Raw genomic sequence first — 16841 nt, 5'->3', positions numbered from 1 at the left:
AATTACAAATTTTCTCCCCATTTCTACCCTCCCCCCCACTCCAAGATGGCATATATTCTGATGGCCCCGTTCCCCAGTCAGCCCTCCCCTCTGTCACCCCACTCCCCCCATACCCTTTTCCCTTACTTTCTTGTAGGGCAAGATAAATTTCTATGCCCCATTGCCTGTATATCTTATTTCCCAGTTGCATGCAAAAACAACTTTTATTTGAACATCTGCTTTTAAAACTTTGAGTTCCAAATTCTCTCCTCTCTTCCCTCCCCACCTACCCTCCCTAAGAAGGCAAGCAATTCAACATAGGCCACATGCGTATCATTATGTATAACCCTTCCACAATACTCACATTGTGAAAGACTAACTATATTTTGCTTCTTCCTCACCTATCCCCCTTTATCCAATTTTCTCCCTTGACCCTGTCCCTTTTCACAGGTGTTTGCTTTTGATTACCTCCTTCCCCTATCTGCCCTTCCTTTTATCATCCCCCCTTTTTTATCTCCTTTCTCCTTCTTTCCTGTGGGGTAAGATACCCAATTGAGTGTGTATGGTATTCCCTCCTCAGGTCAAATCGATGAGAGCAAGATTTACTCATTCCCCCTTACCTGCCCCCTCTTCCCTCCCAACAGAACTGCTATTTCTTGCCACTTTTATGCGAGATAATTTACCCCATTCTATCTCTCCCTTTCTCCCTCTCTCAATATATTTCTTTCTCATCCCTTAATTTGTTTTTATTTTTTTAGATATCATCCCTTCATATTCAACTCACCCTGTGCCCTCTGTCTCTATATATGTATATTCACTTCAGCTACCCTAATACTGAGGTCTCATGAATTATACACATCATCTTTCCATGTAGGAATGTAAACAAAACAGTTCAACTTTAGTAAGTCCTTATGATTTTCTCTTTCTTGTTTACCTTTTCATGCTTCTCTTGATTCTTGTGTTTGAAAGTCAAATTTTCTATTCAGCTCTGGTCTTTTCACTGAGAAAGCTTGAAAGTCCTCTGTTTTATTGAAAATCCATATTTTGCCTTGGAGCATGATACTCAGTTTTGCTAGGTAGGTGATTCTTGGTTTTAATCCTAGCTCCATTGACCTCTGGAATATCGTATTCCAAGCCCTTCGATCCCTTAATGTAGAAGCTACTAGATCTTGTGTTATCCTGATTGTTTTTCCACAATACTCAAATTGTTTCTTTCTGACTGCTTGCAGTATTTTCTCCTTGATCTGGAAACTCTGGAATTTGGCGACAGTATTCCTAGGAGTTTTCTTTTGGGGATCTTTTTCAGGAGGCTATTGGTGGATTATTTCAATTTCTATTTTAACCTCTGGCTCTAGAATATCAGAACAGTTCTCCTTGATAATTTCTTGAAAGATGATATCTAGGCTCTTTTTTTGATCATGGCTTTCAGGTAGTCCAATAATTTTTAAATTATCCTGGATCTATTTTCCAGGTCATTGGTTTTCCCAATGAGATATTTCACACTATCTTCTACTTTTCCTTCCTTTGGTTCTGTTTTATAATATCTTGATTTCCACTTGCTCCAATCTAATTTTTAAGGTAGTATTTTCTTCAGTGGTCTTTTGGACCTCCTTTTCCATTTGGCTAATTCTGCCTTTAAAGGTATTCTTCTCCTCATTGGCTTTTTGGAGCTTTTTTGCCATTTGAGTTAGTCTATTTTTTAAGGTGTTATTTTCTTCAGTCTTTTTTTGGGTCTCCTTTAGCCAGTCATTGACTTGTTTTTCATGGTTTTCTTGCATCACCCTCATTTCTCTTCCCAATTTTTCCTCTACTTCTCTAACTTGCTTTTCCAAATCCTTTTTGAGCTCTTCCATGGCCTGAGACCAGTTCATGTTTTTCTTGGAGACTTTTGATGTAGGCTCTTTGATTTTGTTGACGTCTTCTGGCTGTATGTTTTGGTCTTCTTTGTCACCAAAGAAAGATTCCAAAGTCGGAGTCTGAATCTGAGTCAGTTTTTGCTGCCTGGCCATGTTCCCAGCCAACTACTTGACCCTTGAGTTTTTTATCAGGGTATGACTGTTTGTAGAGTATAGAGTACTTTGTCCCAAGCTTGAGGGGCTGCGCTGTTTTCAGAGCTATTCCTACACAGCAAGCTCTGCCACACCCGCTCTCCTCCTCCCCCAAGAACTGCCAATCTGGACCTGACTCACTCAGATCTTAAGCAGGCTCTGCACTCCTGCTCTGATCTGCCACTTAATTCCTCCCACCAGGTGGCCCTGGGGCCAGAAGCAACTGCAGTTGTAGTTGTGTCCTCAGAACTGCACCACCTCCACTGCCCCTGGGGTGGTGGCCAAACCAAGAATTCTTTTTCACTCTGTCCCTGCTTCTTTTCCCTCTAACCTTCTCTGTTGTCTTTGGTGTTTGTGGGTTGTTTGTGGGTAACTGCCACAGCTCACTGATTCAGGGTGCTAGGGCCTGTTCCTCCTGGCGCAGCCCATGCTGGGCTTTGCTCTGCTCCACTCCCAGCTCCATGTGGTAGACCCTTCCCCAAGGCCATCCAGGCTTTCCTGGGCTGGAGCCCTGCTTCCCTCTGTTATTTCATGGGTTCTTCCGCTCTAGAATTTGTTCAGAGCCATTTTTTATAGGTTTTTGGAGGGACCTTGTCGGGGAGCTCACACAAGTCCCTGCTTTCCAGCTACCATCTTGGCTCTGCCCCCAATATTCAAGGATTTTAAATTGCATTCCTCTGATATTTTATTCTGAACATTCTTTAAAGTAATTATTGGTTATTTCTATTACTGTTGTTAAGCTTTTAAATTCTTATCATGCTGTTCATATTCTTTGATCTTTTGACCATTTGTTAAGTGGGAAAGAGCTCTAAATCTTACAATTCATATCAATTCTCTATAAATTTTGAACAGAAGGCTTTTATAAGACATAGTAAAGCAGAGATATTTTTCCCCGATCTGTATCTTTTCTTTTGATTCTATTTTGTAAAAGGTTTTTGATATTATATAATCATGACATTCTCTTGGATTTTGTGATCTTCTATTCCATGTTATGAATTTTCCCCCATTCATAATTATGAAAGATATAATCTTTCAGTTTCCTAGATTTTTTAAGATGGCATAATGTTTTATATTTAGATCTATTTGGAATTTGTTGTGTCATAAGGCATTGATTAAGACTTTTTTTTTAATCAATACTTAGTAGACTGCTATTATGTCCACTCTTTAAGTCTTCTCTAGGTTAAACCTTCTCGTTTCTTCCAGCCAGTCTTGGTATGTCAGTCTCTGTTTCTCCTCCTCATCTTTGTCCCACATTGGGATGCACTCTGATTTGCCAAAGTGTAACAGTGGCACAAGTAGTCCAGAGACAAACTGGTTGTTGTGGAGTTCTAGAACAATAGAGTTGTCAGAGGTTGATGAAGGGGAAAAAGCAGAATCCATATAGAATCAACCTTATAGATAATCTAGTTCTGCCACTTCATTTTAAAGGTGAGGAAACCAAGGGCTAGAGAGGAAAATTCATTTGCCCAGCATCGCCCAGGTTGTAAGTGACAGAGCCAGGGTTAAAATCTTTGTCCTCTGATTCCAAATCCAGTGCTATCTCCATGTACCGTACTAGCACTCTCCAAAGATCACATGACCAGTTAAATGTGGAACCAAGACTAAAAGTCCTGTCTCCTGACTTCTAGGTCATGGTGCTTTCCACTGTTATATGCTACCTTTCCTGATCAATATTTCTGCTCAGCAGCTTTCTTTAGTCTCTTGCTTCTCTTCTTTGCCAACTCCTTCACTTTCAAGGTCTTGTGTCCCAAGATAATAGTGCCTTCTCTCTTGTCCCTCTTCCTCCCTTTTATTTCTTCCCCTTGCCTCTAGGATAAAATAATATATATTTTTTAAAAACTCAGCTTGGCATTTAAAGCCCTCTGTAGTCTTGGGTCTAACCACCTTTCCAGTTTTATTTCTTATCACCTCCCTCCCCAGAACTCTCCATTTCAGTCAGACTGGCCTGGTAGCTATTTACTATATAGGACATTGTAACTCTCACCTGTGTGTCTTGGCACAAGTTTTCCCCATCCCACACTTCCTCCCCTTGTAGAATCCCTAGCTTTCTCGAGAACACAACTCAGGTGCTATCTTCTGCAAAAATTCCTTTCCTGATTTCCTGGTTGTTCTTCAGTTGTTTTTTTCAGTCATGTCCAACTCTTTGTGACCCCATTTGGGGTTTTCTTGGCAAAGAAACTGGAGTGGTTTGCCATTTCTTTGTCCATCTCATTTCACAGATGAGGAAACTGAGGCAAACAAAGTTAAATGGTTTGCCTGGGGTCAAACAGCTAGAGTCTGAGGCTAGATTTGAACTCAGAAAGATGAGTCTTCCTGACTCCTGACTCCTGGGTTTGGATTTTTGAGTTTTTTTGTTTATTGGAAGGGAGGAAGGGAAGAAGGAAGCAGAATCATGAGATCAGCTTCCTGGTAGATTAATATAGTTAATATTTAAAGAAACATCTCTGGTTCTCCCTTAGGGTAGGAAGTAAGAAGAGATATTAAAAGTAAGAGAAACATGCTTAGGCTAAAATGGCAGCCTCCAGTTTCCCAGTTTTAAAATTCAAAGCATACATTTAAGTAGGAAATCTAAATTAATTTTTAAATATTTAATAGCTTTGAGTTCACTTTGGAAACATTTGTGGAACTTTAAAAGGAAAACTGTTTTCCTTTAAGACAAGCCCCTCATCTTGGTTTCTCAGTCCTTCTCCTCACCCAGTTCCATACGATTGAAGAAACATGTATAGTGTGCCCCACAATATTCAAGGTACTGTATTGCAGGTGCTGGAACTACAAGGACACAAGTGAAACGTGTTTACCCTCCAAGCACTTACCTTCTGCTGTGCAGATGTGACAAATACAAAAGGAAGTATAAAGTATCATGAAATAACCAAAGTTGGAGAGGCCTGATCTTTAAGGTCCTTTGTAGCTCTAAATTTATGATCCTATGAATCTAAAGAGTGCTAACAACTAAAGCAGCCATACATAGTGCACGCACAGTAGAGTACCAGGCCTGGGCTCAGGAAGACCCATCTTCTTGAGTTCATATCTAGCCTTACACATTAGCTGTGTCATAAAGTCTATTTGAATCCAAGTCTTCTGGCGCCAAACCCAGTAGTTGTTCACCTGTCCTATGTTGTCTTTACAATAAATTCCACAAGTCCTTAACATGTTTTTTGGTAATGGAATTTTATTAAACTGAAATTCATTGCTAGAAACCAATCATATTTCCATACTTCTGGCTTCTAGAAAGTTGAGGTATAAGCTTTCTAGGTAAATTAGCACATGAAAAGAAGAAATTAGGTCTCATGTCCACACCACCCCCTCCAGCCTTCTGGATCTTTCTGCACATCTCATTTTCAGTTCAGCTGGCATTTATTTAGTGCCTCCTTTGTGCACTGGTAAAGAGAATTTTTCACTCGGATCAGGAGGCCTTTACCACTGAAATCACATAGGTCCAGTCTCTATCCCCTTCCCTTTTACACAGTCTGTATTTAAGCCAAATTGGACTACAAGCTGTTCCCTGAACTCTATCCATTCCTCCAAAAATTAACAAGCTATCCCCACGGCTGGGGAAGAGAAACTCCTTTGTGACCTTTGCCTTGTCTTCCTTCAGGACTCAGTTCAGGTGCCCATTCTTGGAGGTCTTCTTTCAATCTTCCATTTACTAGTGTTCTTTCTTTCCTTGGTTTACGTTATAATTGTCTGTACATGTTGTGTTCTTCCAGTAAGATCCCTGATGCCAAGGAATTTCTTTTTTTCCTCTTTTTTTTTGGTCTTTACCTTCAGCACTTAGCATTAGTGCCTTGCACAATATATGTTCAGTGTTTGTGGAATTGATTTGTTTCAGGTTGCGTCTGCTCTACCACCTTCAATTCAGATTGCACACTAAAAAGTTCTTTTATTGAAGACTGTGAATGTTAATTTGCTAGAGATCAAGAAAACTCTTGTATGGGACTGTTTGGATGTAGTGAATTCATTGTAACTAGATCCACCCAAGTTACTGTTACTATGGGACCTATACATTGCTTTATTTTAGGGGGTGGCTTCTTTGAAATGGTATTAATTGTAATGGGACATAATAACTATTTGCGTTTCTGCTGCGAATGATTAAATGTGTGCCTCCTGCGTGTCGGATGGCCCTTTTGCCCCTATGATACATGATAAACTCTTCCGTCTGCATTTTAAAGCCCTTTACAACCTGGTCTCATTCTGTCTTTCCAGCTGCATTATGCATCCAAAGGCAGTTTTGTTACCACTTTATTAAATGTAACATGTAAAAAAAGTTTTATATGCATAAGGTTAAAAACAAACTACCTAGAAGTTCACAATTTCATATACAGTCAGTTCTGCTGTAACTTGACATATGCATTCCCCAAAAGCACCACGAAATGGTGCATCAAAACCCACAGGGCTTTTGGGGGAAAAGAGGGACAGACACAATGTTCAAACATTCTGTCAGTGACACATTAAAAAAGAAAAGATAGGTATATGGGGATAGGGTATAGCAGCCCTCTTTTGCCTGTAGTTCCTTCTGCAGAAACTACACAATGAATACGGCATTTTGCCTTGAAAAAGACCTGAAGTTTGCCTGTGGAAATGGGCATTGGAAGGGTTGCAGATTGTGAGCTCCATATTATGATGTGGCAGAAGAAATAATGCATAAGCAAACCAAAGTTTGAATTATGCTCAGCACGTTCCCTAATATATCCCTAATACAGATTCACTTATTCAAAACAAGCCTCCTAGCAAAATTATGTGCGCAATCCTCTTTTTTGTTCTTTTGTATATTAGAATATTTGTGTTCAAGTTTTCAAGAAGAAAGTTTAAGAAACAAAAGGAAAAGACATGGGAGTAATTTAAAGGGCATATCTAACTATAAATACCCAAATATTCTGTTTTATTAAGCTACAGTCTCTCCTTCCATTCCTACTGCGTCTTTCTCTCACCACTCCCTGTGCTTAAACAGTTCACACTCCCGTAGGGGTTACTAAATAGGAGCAGGTGTCTTCTAACTGGAGGTATGAGGTGCTGTTTGCATGGGCTGTTAGTTTCATCAAAAGGTCAGCAGTGGACCTTTGACTACTGCTGGCTCTTGGTGGTCCTTATGTCCTGTCTTAGATAATCTACAAGTTGGCCCCAGTACAAGTGTAGAATATAATGGTGTGTGGGTGAGGTTCCCACCAGCATAGGGAAACTAGACAGAAGGGGACTATTCACAGAGTAACTTTGTTAGAAACTCACCAATCAGTTTGAGAGCATTTTTACAGAATTATCGTACTGCGGTGGCTGACAGCTTGAATATGAAAGAATGTAGTTATACTTTGCCCTCTTTCTCTTTGGATGCAGGTACTCTGTAAATGCCAGAGAAGGAAGAAAAGTGGAGAAGGACACATGCTCCTTGGGCACTTTGGGGATTTTGGGGAGAGTGTGTGTGTGTGTGTGTGTGTGTGTGTGTGTGTGTGGATAGAGAGAGAGAGAGATACTACAGTGATAAACTGGTAGGTTAACTCTCCTTTTGCTCCACTGGAAAGTTTTGAAAAGTGCTAGATTTAGAGGATCCTGATGATTATAATCCTGATATTTCTGAGAAGGAAGAGGTAAAGCAGAGAAAAGTAAGACCCTACTGTCTTAGGAGAAGGAGGGAGGGCAAAGGGAGCAGCTGACAGAGCTGTTAGAAGGATGTGATTTGTTGAGATTTCAGGTTTGTTCTGGTTCATGCTAGTCTGCACACACTCAGGAGCAGTTGGCTAGCCTGTATCTTTGTTCATGTAATTTTTCTGGGGAAGCAGTGTCACAAGATTCTTTCATGTGTCACAGGATGTGACCTCTATTAGAATTTGTCTGGCCACGTTGAACTGGGCTATTATGAATTGGTGCCAAAAGGATGGCATTTGGAGAGGATGCTGGGCCTAACAGGAATGTTGATGCTCCTTGAAACCTGAATGTTTTGATCTGAAATTAGAGTTTGTGTGTCCTAGCAAAACCAGCAATCATGGATTTGCTTTCCCTAAATATAACAAGAAAGTGACTCAGCCTTAAAGGAGGCATCTCATGGAAGAGCTTCAGATTTTTACGCTTGGGGCCAACTAATGACAACAACCCCAGGTTACCTTTGGTAGACCTTGTGTGTTGTGTGTAATGTTGGGTCTACTAGTTCTCATTATGCCTCTTGGCCTTGATTTCCTCATCAGCAAAATGAGGAGACTTTTGTGAGGAGACTGTGACTTTTTAACCTTCCAGCTTTAAGTCTATGGACCTGTGATAGGCACAAGAATTTCTGGCTGACCTTCAAGTTTCAATTCTTCTCATCTCGGATTTGGGGTTTTAGGATCCTGAGCCTAATACTTCAGCTTTGGTGTATTCTCTCAGTCCAGCTGTGCCTCCCACTCCCTAGTTACGGCTTATTGTAGCCCAGTTTCCCTGGATGGAAGTCTAGTGGAAGTGACTATTTATTTCTCTTGCTTATGTGTGCTGTTGATGGTTGTTTATGTTTGAGTATACCAAAACATTCTGGTCATGGTGTTTGCAATATTTCACTGGACACAGTTACTAGCTGTGTGATCGTGAGGAGGGAACTTAAGCTCTTGTGGTCTTAGTATCCTCTTAAGTAAAATGGGGTCAACGATAATCCTCACGTTGTCTATTTCACAGGGTTGTAAAGGAATGTGCTTTGAAGTGCCATACAAATGTGAGGAGGTGGTGGTCATGGTTACTGTTTTGATTGTTTATTCTTGTACAAATGCTTTACAAATTTTCACAAATTCTTCTCATCTCTATCCCCCCTTTTCAAACACATCCATCCTTGGACTTGTGAGAGATCTCAAGCTGAGGAATGTCCTGGACCAGTAAGGGTGGCAGGGAATCCAGCAGACGGTACAATTATTGGTCCAAATCCTAACATGGGGCTTGTTCTCTAGTCCTCTTCATTTAATTTCAGAGGAAGTAGAGTCACCACCTGCACTATAGCCCCAAGCCCTAAAAACAGTAATTCTTATGGTTTTTGTATATACTGTTGGCCAGGTGGAAAAGTGTAGTACAATAAAATAAGGGCTGGAGCTGAGAAACCCATCATGTGACTTAAGTTTCCATTGGCAGCCTTCTGTGTGGATGTGTGCTAAGTGCAAGGTCAGCTCGGGAAGGAGTCGCAAACCCAGTGCTGTCATTTTGTTTTCCCTTCCAAAGAGAGCTATTTTCTTTAGGATTAGTGAAGTAGGCAGAGCTGGAGGTATTAGATGACTCTGTGGAATGCATCATGCTCAAAACACTTTGCAGTCAAGATCAGTTTAAGAAAGCTCTTGCATCCTAATGGAGGTGTGATTTTTTTTTTCCTCCCTCCACCCACTAGTGCATTGAAATGGAATATGGCAGCTGTTGGACTGCTGCTTAGCAACCTTTCCTTCACAACAATTCCAGGCAATCGACGGACATGAATCCTGGGACCAATATAGACTTAACGGGGTATTTTGATGAGGAAAGTTCAGATTGGAATTGGGCCAGGTCCTTAAGTGTGAAGAATTCCAGTGGCAGCAAGGTTTTTGGCCTTTTTTGAAGCAGATTGCAATGTAATCTGCAATGTAACCCAAGTGATCAAGTTTTATACCTAGCATCCTTCCTGTCTGACTAGACCTTAATCCTGGAATAAACACTTAAGTGAATATTCCAGGAAGTTTTACAGGGGGAAAAGTTTTGTTTTAAGCCCTGTTTATTCTATCCCTATACTACCATTCTGTTTAACAATGAAAAATGCGAGATTTTTACTTATGCTTAAGTTAATTATATTATCTCTTCCCCTTGCCCCATGTTGCTGTTTACAGATGTGCTTTGTGCCCTAGGCTTCTTACCTTAATAAGCCAAATCTGTGCTTCATTTTCTGTAATTTCACTTCTGGGATGAACCACATGTTGGGATAAGAGGGTTGTGCTGCTTTTGTTACCTGGAGGATTCAGATGAGAAGAGAAACTTATTAAGAGCTGTAATGTAATACATTCCAATATTTTTGATCTTAGGATAAGGAAACCTGTGTGGGGATCAACAACCAGAGCTACATATGTGACACAGGACACTGCTGTGGACAGTCTCAGTGCTGCAACTACTACTATGAACTCTGGTGTAAGTTCATGCTTTGGGGGTCTTTGGTTTCTTGTAGTCTGTATAGACTGGCTCCGATGTTGTGGGGGCTGCTGGGCTCTTTATAGATTGCTCTTGATGAGCGTGGAAGGGGAGAGGGGTTGTCTGCACAGTCCCAGTGGGGTGTTCCATACAGCTTGGGGGGGGGGGGTGTCTTTAGGCTGTGTAAATAGGGGTTGTAGAATCCCTTTGTCACATTGAGAAGATACCATGACTACTTCCTGACACTGTGATCAGAAAGCTGAGGGAGTAAAGGAGGAAGCTTGTCTTAGGAGACAGTGCTTTGCCTTGGAATCTTACTTTGATGTCTTGTTGGCTTGAGCTGCACAGACCAGAGCCCTACCTGGCTGGGAACTGCTGCTAGTTATATTGTGTTATGTTATGTTATGTTATGTTATGTTATGTTATGTTATGTTATGTTATGTTATGTTATGTTAGTTATGTCTGATGTCCTGAGCTTCCTAGTCTCTTGAGGTGGGATGGAGGGTGGTCATGGTTTAATGGCTTCTGTTCTGAAGAATGGAACTACTGACGTGTACAGAAGACTGGAGAGGCCCAAAGGCAGAATTTCCTCCTTGTAATTGCCCTGTCTTCATCTCCAAGTGCTCACCTTCACCTTCTCTCATTGAGTAAGGGAGGCCTGCCCCACACCCCCACACCCCTTTCTCTCTCTTACTCTTTCTCTCAGCTCCAGGTAAGGAACCTCAGGGCTCGTGTGGACTATACATCTAAGATTTCCCTACCTTACTTGAGAAGTGAAAATTGAGGTTTTTGTTAGTGCAATAGCTGATAATACTATTTTGGCTGATTAGCAAAGTAGAAAATGTATTATATAGTTCACTGAATTCATCTGTGTCATGAGTTAGGTTGGAAAGAGCTTACTCCTGTCAACTGGGGGTTGAACTGGCCTCTGATTTGTGAATGGCTGGAGCCAAACAGCAGGCTAAAGACAGGAGAGTCAGGAATCAAACAGAAGTTTAATTTCAAAGTGAGGGAAACAGTTTTCAAGCAAGGAGAGGATCTAGACACATGTGCTGGGGCCCCACTTCTAGTGGCAGGACCCTAGGCAGCATGGGCTGGTCTCAATACTTATCAGTGGTTGTGCAGTGAGTTGTAGCCCTGACATTGAGGGCTAACAGCAACAAGTGACAAGTTTGATTCCTAGCAGGGCTTCATGATCAGAACTTGCCCCAGCTTTTCTGAGCTCAGAGAGCACCTGGTGCTGGTCAAAGCAATACAGTAATTGTGTGGTTTTGCCAGAGGGTAAGTGTAGAGGATTGTTGTTATGCCAAGCTCAGGGCACAGCTTGCTTGCTGGGCCTTAGCGCTGGAAAACAGGGTGTCTCCTAATGTCTTGACTACCTTGATTGAACACCTTGGTTGCAATCTTTAGATTTTGGGGCCCTTTTAAATAGATGTTGCTAACAGGTAAGAGTATTAACGCTTTGGTGTACACATCTGAAATCTTAAATAGTGACTAGTAGAGATCTTCCCTCTACTAAAGAGATAAGATCAGTGTAGAACCAATGTTTAGTGGGGAAAATGCTGGACAAGGAGTTAGGGGAGACCTAGCTTGGAATTCCTTTTCTGACACTCACTGCGTGACTATGGGTAAATTACTTAACTTCTCTGGCCTTCATTTCCCTCATCTATAGAATGGGGGTAACAGTAACATCTGCCTTACACTTTGGGGATCTAATGGGGTGATGTACGTGAACTGCTTTGCAAACCTTAAAGAACTACATAACTGTCAGTCATTGTTATGGCCATCTGTGGTTTCCAGCCCTTTTTCAGTTGGTGCAGTAGAAAAAGTAAGTACAGTCCTGGGAGTCAGAAAAATCTTGTTTCTGACACTGGTTCTACTTGATTACCACCTTGCTGGCATCACTGTTTTCATCTGTAAAATGAAGGACTTGGACTAGATGATCTTGATTCTTTCCAGTTCTAATTTATATGTAAGTAGAAATTTGCATACATTTTAATTAAAGGGAGTTACATTCATTTGGTCTTGAGAATTTGAATTACTAGCTTAAACATACATTTGGCAGTACTAGTTAAGGCTTTTTTCTCCAGGACCATCTGTGAGGTTGTGTATGTTGTGGATAGGTAGAAAGAAGAGGAGTTGGCTTGACCCTTGGGGTGGTTACGTCAGTGCCATATTTACCACTTACCTAATTTTGAAAGGCCATCTGCTAAGAGTATCTAGCCTGAAATTCTACTCGACTCTGAACTCTACTAGTGCTTGAACTGGAAACATTATATAGGTTTTGCAGAATGTTCCTTCAGAGGGTGAGTAATTTCACTCTCCCATCCCCTGAAATAGAGAGGCCTGTGAAGAACCCCAGCTGAGTTTGGAGCTGATGGATCACCTGGCTGCATTAGCACTATGCCCAACAGTCTTTCAGTGGCCCAGAGGTCTCATGTCTATGTCATGTTGGAACCCTTCCCTTGCTTCCCTTGTCCCAGAGACCTTATCTCAAGGTGATTGTCATCACTTACCCAGGAATCTCACATTTGTTGTTTTTTTTTTTAATTCAATGTTTTATTGATGCCATTATCTCCTCCTTTAGTCTTTGATGAGGAGGTGGTCTTTTCTCCCCAAGGCCAGTGCTTCTATGTGTACCCTTGATTTCATACCCTCCCATTTTCTCCATCAGATTCCATCCCACCCCCAACCCCTGCCTTTATCATCCCCATGCTCTAATCTTCAGTCTCTTCCTATCTACTGGTTCTTTTCCTGATGCCTATAGATATTTCAAGGTCTTCCCTATCTTCAAAAATCTCACTTGATCTGATCATACTTGCTATTGATTCTCCTATATCTCTCCCTTTCTTAGGGAAACCATTTTCTCTATAGTCTCCTTTAAAAAGTTGTCTACATTTGCTGCCTCTGCTTTGTCTCCTCTCATTCTCAAGACCCTCTGTAATCTGGTTTGCAGCTTCATATCTCAAGCAGACCTTCTCTTTCCAGTTGCCACTGGTCTCTTAAAGGCCAAATTTAGTGGCCTTTTCTCAATTCTTATCTTTCTTGACTTGTCTGTATGACTATTGACCACCCTTTCTTCCCAGATGCTCCCTTTAGGTTTATGTGACCCTTCTTCCTTGGTTTACCTCCTGCTGTTCTGCCTTCTTTTTCAGCTCCTTTTCTGGTTCATTATCCATGTTCTAATTGTTGGTGTATGCCCAAGCTCTTCTCTTCTTTTTTTTCCTCTACACCCTCTTGTTTGGTGACCTCATCAGCTCCCACGGTCCCACATGCCATCTTGATGCAGATGACTCAGAGATCTTAAATCCATCCCTAGTCTGTCTCCTGACCTCTAGGCATGTACCATAAACTGCCTGTTGGACATTCTGATCTGGATGTCCTGTAGGCAACTCAGTTTCAACATGTCCAAAACAGCTCATTATCTTTTACCTTAAACTCATGCTTGTCCCAAACTTCCCCATTACAGTCAAGGACACCCCAATCCTTCCAGTCCTCAGGCTCACAATTTCAGTGTCATCCTCAACTCCTCATTTTCACCCTACACATCCAATCAGTGGGTGAATCTTGTTACTTCTATGTCTGCAGTATCTCTCCACTCACACAATAACCTCTCTGGTTCAGGCCCTCACCTTTCAACTGGACTTCGATTGTAGAGCCATAGCTTTCTAATTGGTCTCCCTGCTTCAGGCCTGTACCCATTTCAATCTATCCTTTACACAGCTGCCGGTAATTTTCCTAAAGTAAATCTGATCATATTCACCTGCTTTGATCAATTAACTCCAGTAATTCCTTATTACCTCCAGGATCAAATGTAAAAATTCTCAGTTTTTTCAAAAATCTGTTCAATTTTATTTTATTTTAGGTCAACATTCTGTCCCTCCCAGCTCACCTTCACCTATTAAGAAAGCAAGAAAAACAAAACCCATTGCAAATATGTATAGTCAAGCATAACAGATTCCTTTATTGGCCATCTTTCTTCTGGCTTCCTCACTTCTACCATTCCATTCTTCGTACACATGACACCTCTCCACATGCTCTCCTTGGTCCAGCTTCATTGCCCTTCTTGCTGTTGCTCACACATGACCCTCTACCTCCTGACTCTGTGCCTTTGCATGAATTGTCCCCCGTGCTGTCCCTTGTCCCCTCCAGCTCCTGGCTTGACTGGCTTCCTATAAGACTCAGCTCAAATATCACTTTCTGTGGGAGGCCTTTCCCAGTCGTATCTGGTAGTGCCTTCCCTTTTAGATTACCTCCCATTTACATGATTTATATCTTGTAAGTACACAGTTATTTGTGTGTAAGTACACATTTTGTCTCCTTCATTAGAATGAGTTCTGTCTGGCTGAAGGACATTCCATAGGAGGCTTTTAGTGTTTTTTCCCCTCCGCCTGCCCAATCACCGGAGCCACTACCCCCCTCTCCCCTCCAGAGTGACTTTCTGTCCTTGTTCAGTCGTTCTAGACTTTGTGACTCCATGTGGAGTTTTCTTGGTAGAGATATTGAAATACTTTCTCATTTCTTTCTCCAGCTCATTTTAGAGATGAGGAAACCGAGGCAAACAGGGTGAAATGACTTGCCCAGGGTCACACAGCTAGTAAGTGTCTGAGGCCAGATTTGAACTCGAGAAGATGAGTGTTCCTGATTCCAAGCCCAGTGCTTTATTTACTTCTCCACTTAGCTAGCCATAAGTTAATTGCTTGTGTGATCTTATCAAAGAAGAGTAGTTGTCTTAGTTAATTGAGAATCTAGTTGCCCTACCTACTTTGTATCAGCTAGGTGCTGATTAATATAGATGAGGACTCCTTTAAAGTAGAAGAATATATTCCAATTCATACTATTCCAAATTGTAATTATGTAAAATATGGGGATTCTAGCCCAATGGAAATATTCCCTGCAAATTTGAATAATGCCACCACATCAGGGGATTCATTATTTGAACTAATTAAGCCTAGCCACTTGTTGTCTCCCTTACTAAAATTGTAAGCTCTTTGAGGGCAGGGGCTATTTGGCTTTTTTTTTCTTCTTTCTATCCCTTGCACTCAGTAAGTGCTTAATAAATGCTGATTGGCTGTTGACTGACACCTTCTGTCTAGATTTCGCAGTCCTTTCCTACTCATTCCTTCCAGATTGAACCTACCCTAGTGACAAGGGAAAACTGTTAAGCAGACTTACAGTGTAGTGTGACTGGTGTATAAAATATTCTGACCTGGTAACCTCCCCTGGGTCTGGATTGGGAGATGGGGAGCTGTCTTTCATTATTGCTTCTCCAGGACTTTTAGTGGTTTTTCCATTGCTTATTCAGCAAGCTCATATAATTTAGTGTTCTCTTCTTTCCTCTTCAGTTTTTAAAGCAAAGTGATACCTTGCTTTGCCCTTGGGTTATCAGCAAATCCCTAAGCTGTGGGTGAATGAATATCAGGGTATCCCAATAAGCAGGTAATGAGAAATCAATCCTCACCATGCCACTGTGTTTTTGGTGGTAACAAGCTGTTTTGAGTCCTTAAGAGTTACTGGGAGACAAGTTGCTATGGTATTTCAGGGGTGGATTAGTACTGAAAAATTCTTTAATGTTTCTAACATGCTGGCCTTTCACAACTTAGATGAAGTAATTCCAGATGCTAGTATTTAAATAGAAATTTTAATTTTTACTTTAGATTAGCCCACATAAAGAATAGAGAAAACCTCTTGGGATCAGAGGGAGAGGTAGAAAACATTTTGCCCAGGGAGGTTACAAGTAATGAGGTGTGTTCTAGGCTGTTATTGTGGCTAGCTGTTTGGAGTGAAATTGTAGACCACCTTCCTAGATAACTCTGTGCCTTCATTTCTTCCTTCCACTTGGAAACAATCCTCTAGGCTGTTTTGGGGGGATTTGTTTGTCTGTACCTAGCACACAAAAGCATTACTCCCCACTTCTTCCTTTCTCTTTCCCTCTCAGTGGGCTGGAGACAGGGTGGCTTGAAAGGTCAGTTGTTTGGAATGGAAAAAAAATTAAGCTCTTGGCTGGGATGTATCTCCCTCTGACACTCAACCCTCATCTTGTAGCCTATGGGAGTGGTTCCTGCCAGCAGGACCTTTTCCTCTTCCCGTTTAAGAATTGGTGGGAGAGAATGCCTGGAATTTCCAGGAGAATTTGGTAGTTAATAAGGTATGTGAATGGACCACCAGAAGCCAAGAGGGGACAGGTGCCAGGACAATCCCTACTAATCTTACAAATAGGAAGCTGGAAAGGAGGAAACTATTATTTTGAAAGGCTTATGGACTAGTAAATGTAATATATGAAGTAGGTTAGGCAAATTGTATTTAGATGTTTGAAGTGCAGCTCCCTTTCTGGGTTCATGTTCTTCTATCCTGGCATAAAACAGAGGCCTTTTTTCAGCTTGATTTGTTTTCTGGGTGTCTATGCCCAGGGAATAGTGGGCCCTGAAAGGAGCAAATGAAGCCGATGCTTCCTTTCAGATAGACATACCTTCCAGGAGCATTGGCTGCCAAGCAGAAGGAGTCCCTTGTGCCCAGAATTCAGCTAGTAGAGCCAGGTAGGTGGAGAATATGGAAACAGAGGGTCACAGCTGTCTGGCATTTTGTTTTCGGCTCTGGGGGAGATTTAAGGATAGAAGCTTTTCTTGGTATACTCTCTCCACACACAGCCAGTGGTGCTTTCCCCTTCCTTTAACATCCCTTAGCAGCTTGCACCTCTCCTATGTACTTATTATATTTGGTTTT

General features: G+C 41.5%; 1 protein-coding gene across 2 annotated transcripts in view; it reads left to right on the top strand.

Moving 5' to 3' along the window:
- The window catches only part of WBP1L (WW domain binding protein 1 like), a 66991-nt gene that overhangs the window by 35295 nt on the left and 14855 nt on the right, over positions 1-16841 (top strand). For both annotated transcript variants that reach the window (XM_036735074.1, XM_036735075.1), the window contains exon 2: positions 10016-10118. In XM_036735074.1, coding sequence (XP_036590969.1) covers positions 10016-10118 — 103 coding nt within the window. The remainder of the gene's footprint in view (positions 1-10015; positions 10119-16841) is intronic.

This window comes from Trichosurus vulpecula, chromosome 8 (assembly GCF_011100635.1).
Source record: "Trichosurus vulpecula isolate mTriVul1 chromosome 8, mTriVul1.pri, whole genome shotgun sequence".
Taxonomy (NCBI): domain Eukaryota; kingdom Metazoa; phylum Chordata; class Mammalia; order Diprotodontia; family Phalangeridae; genus Trichosurus; species Trichosurus vulpecula.
This window is presented reverse-complemented; position numbering and strand designations above follow the sequence as displayed.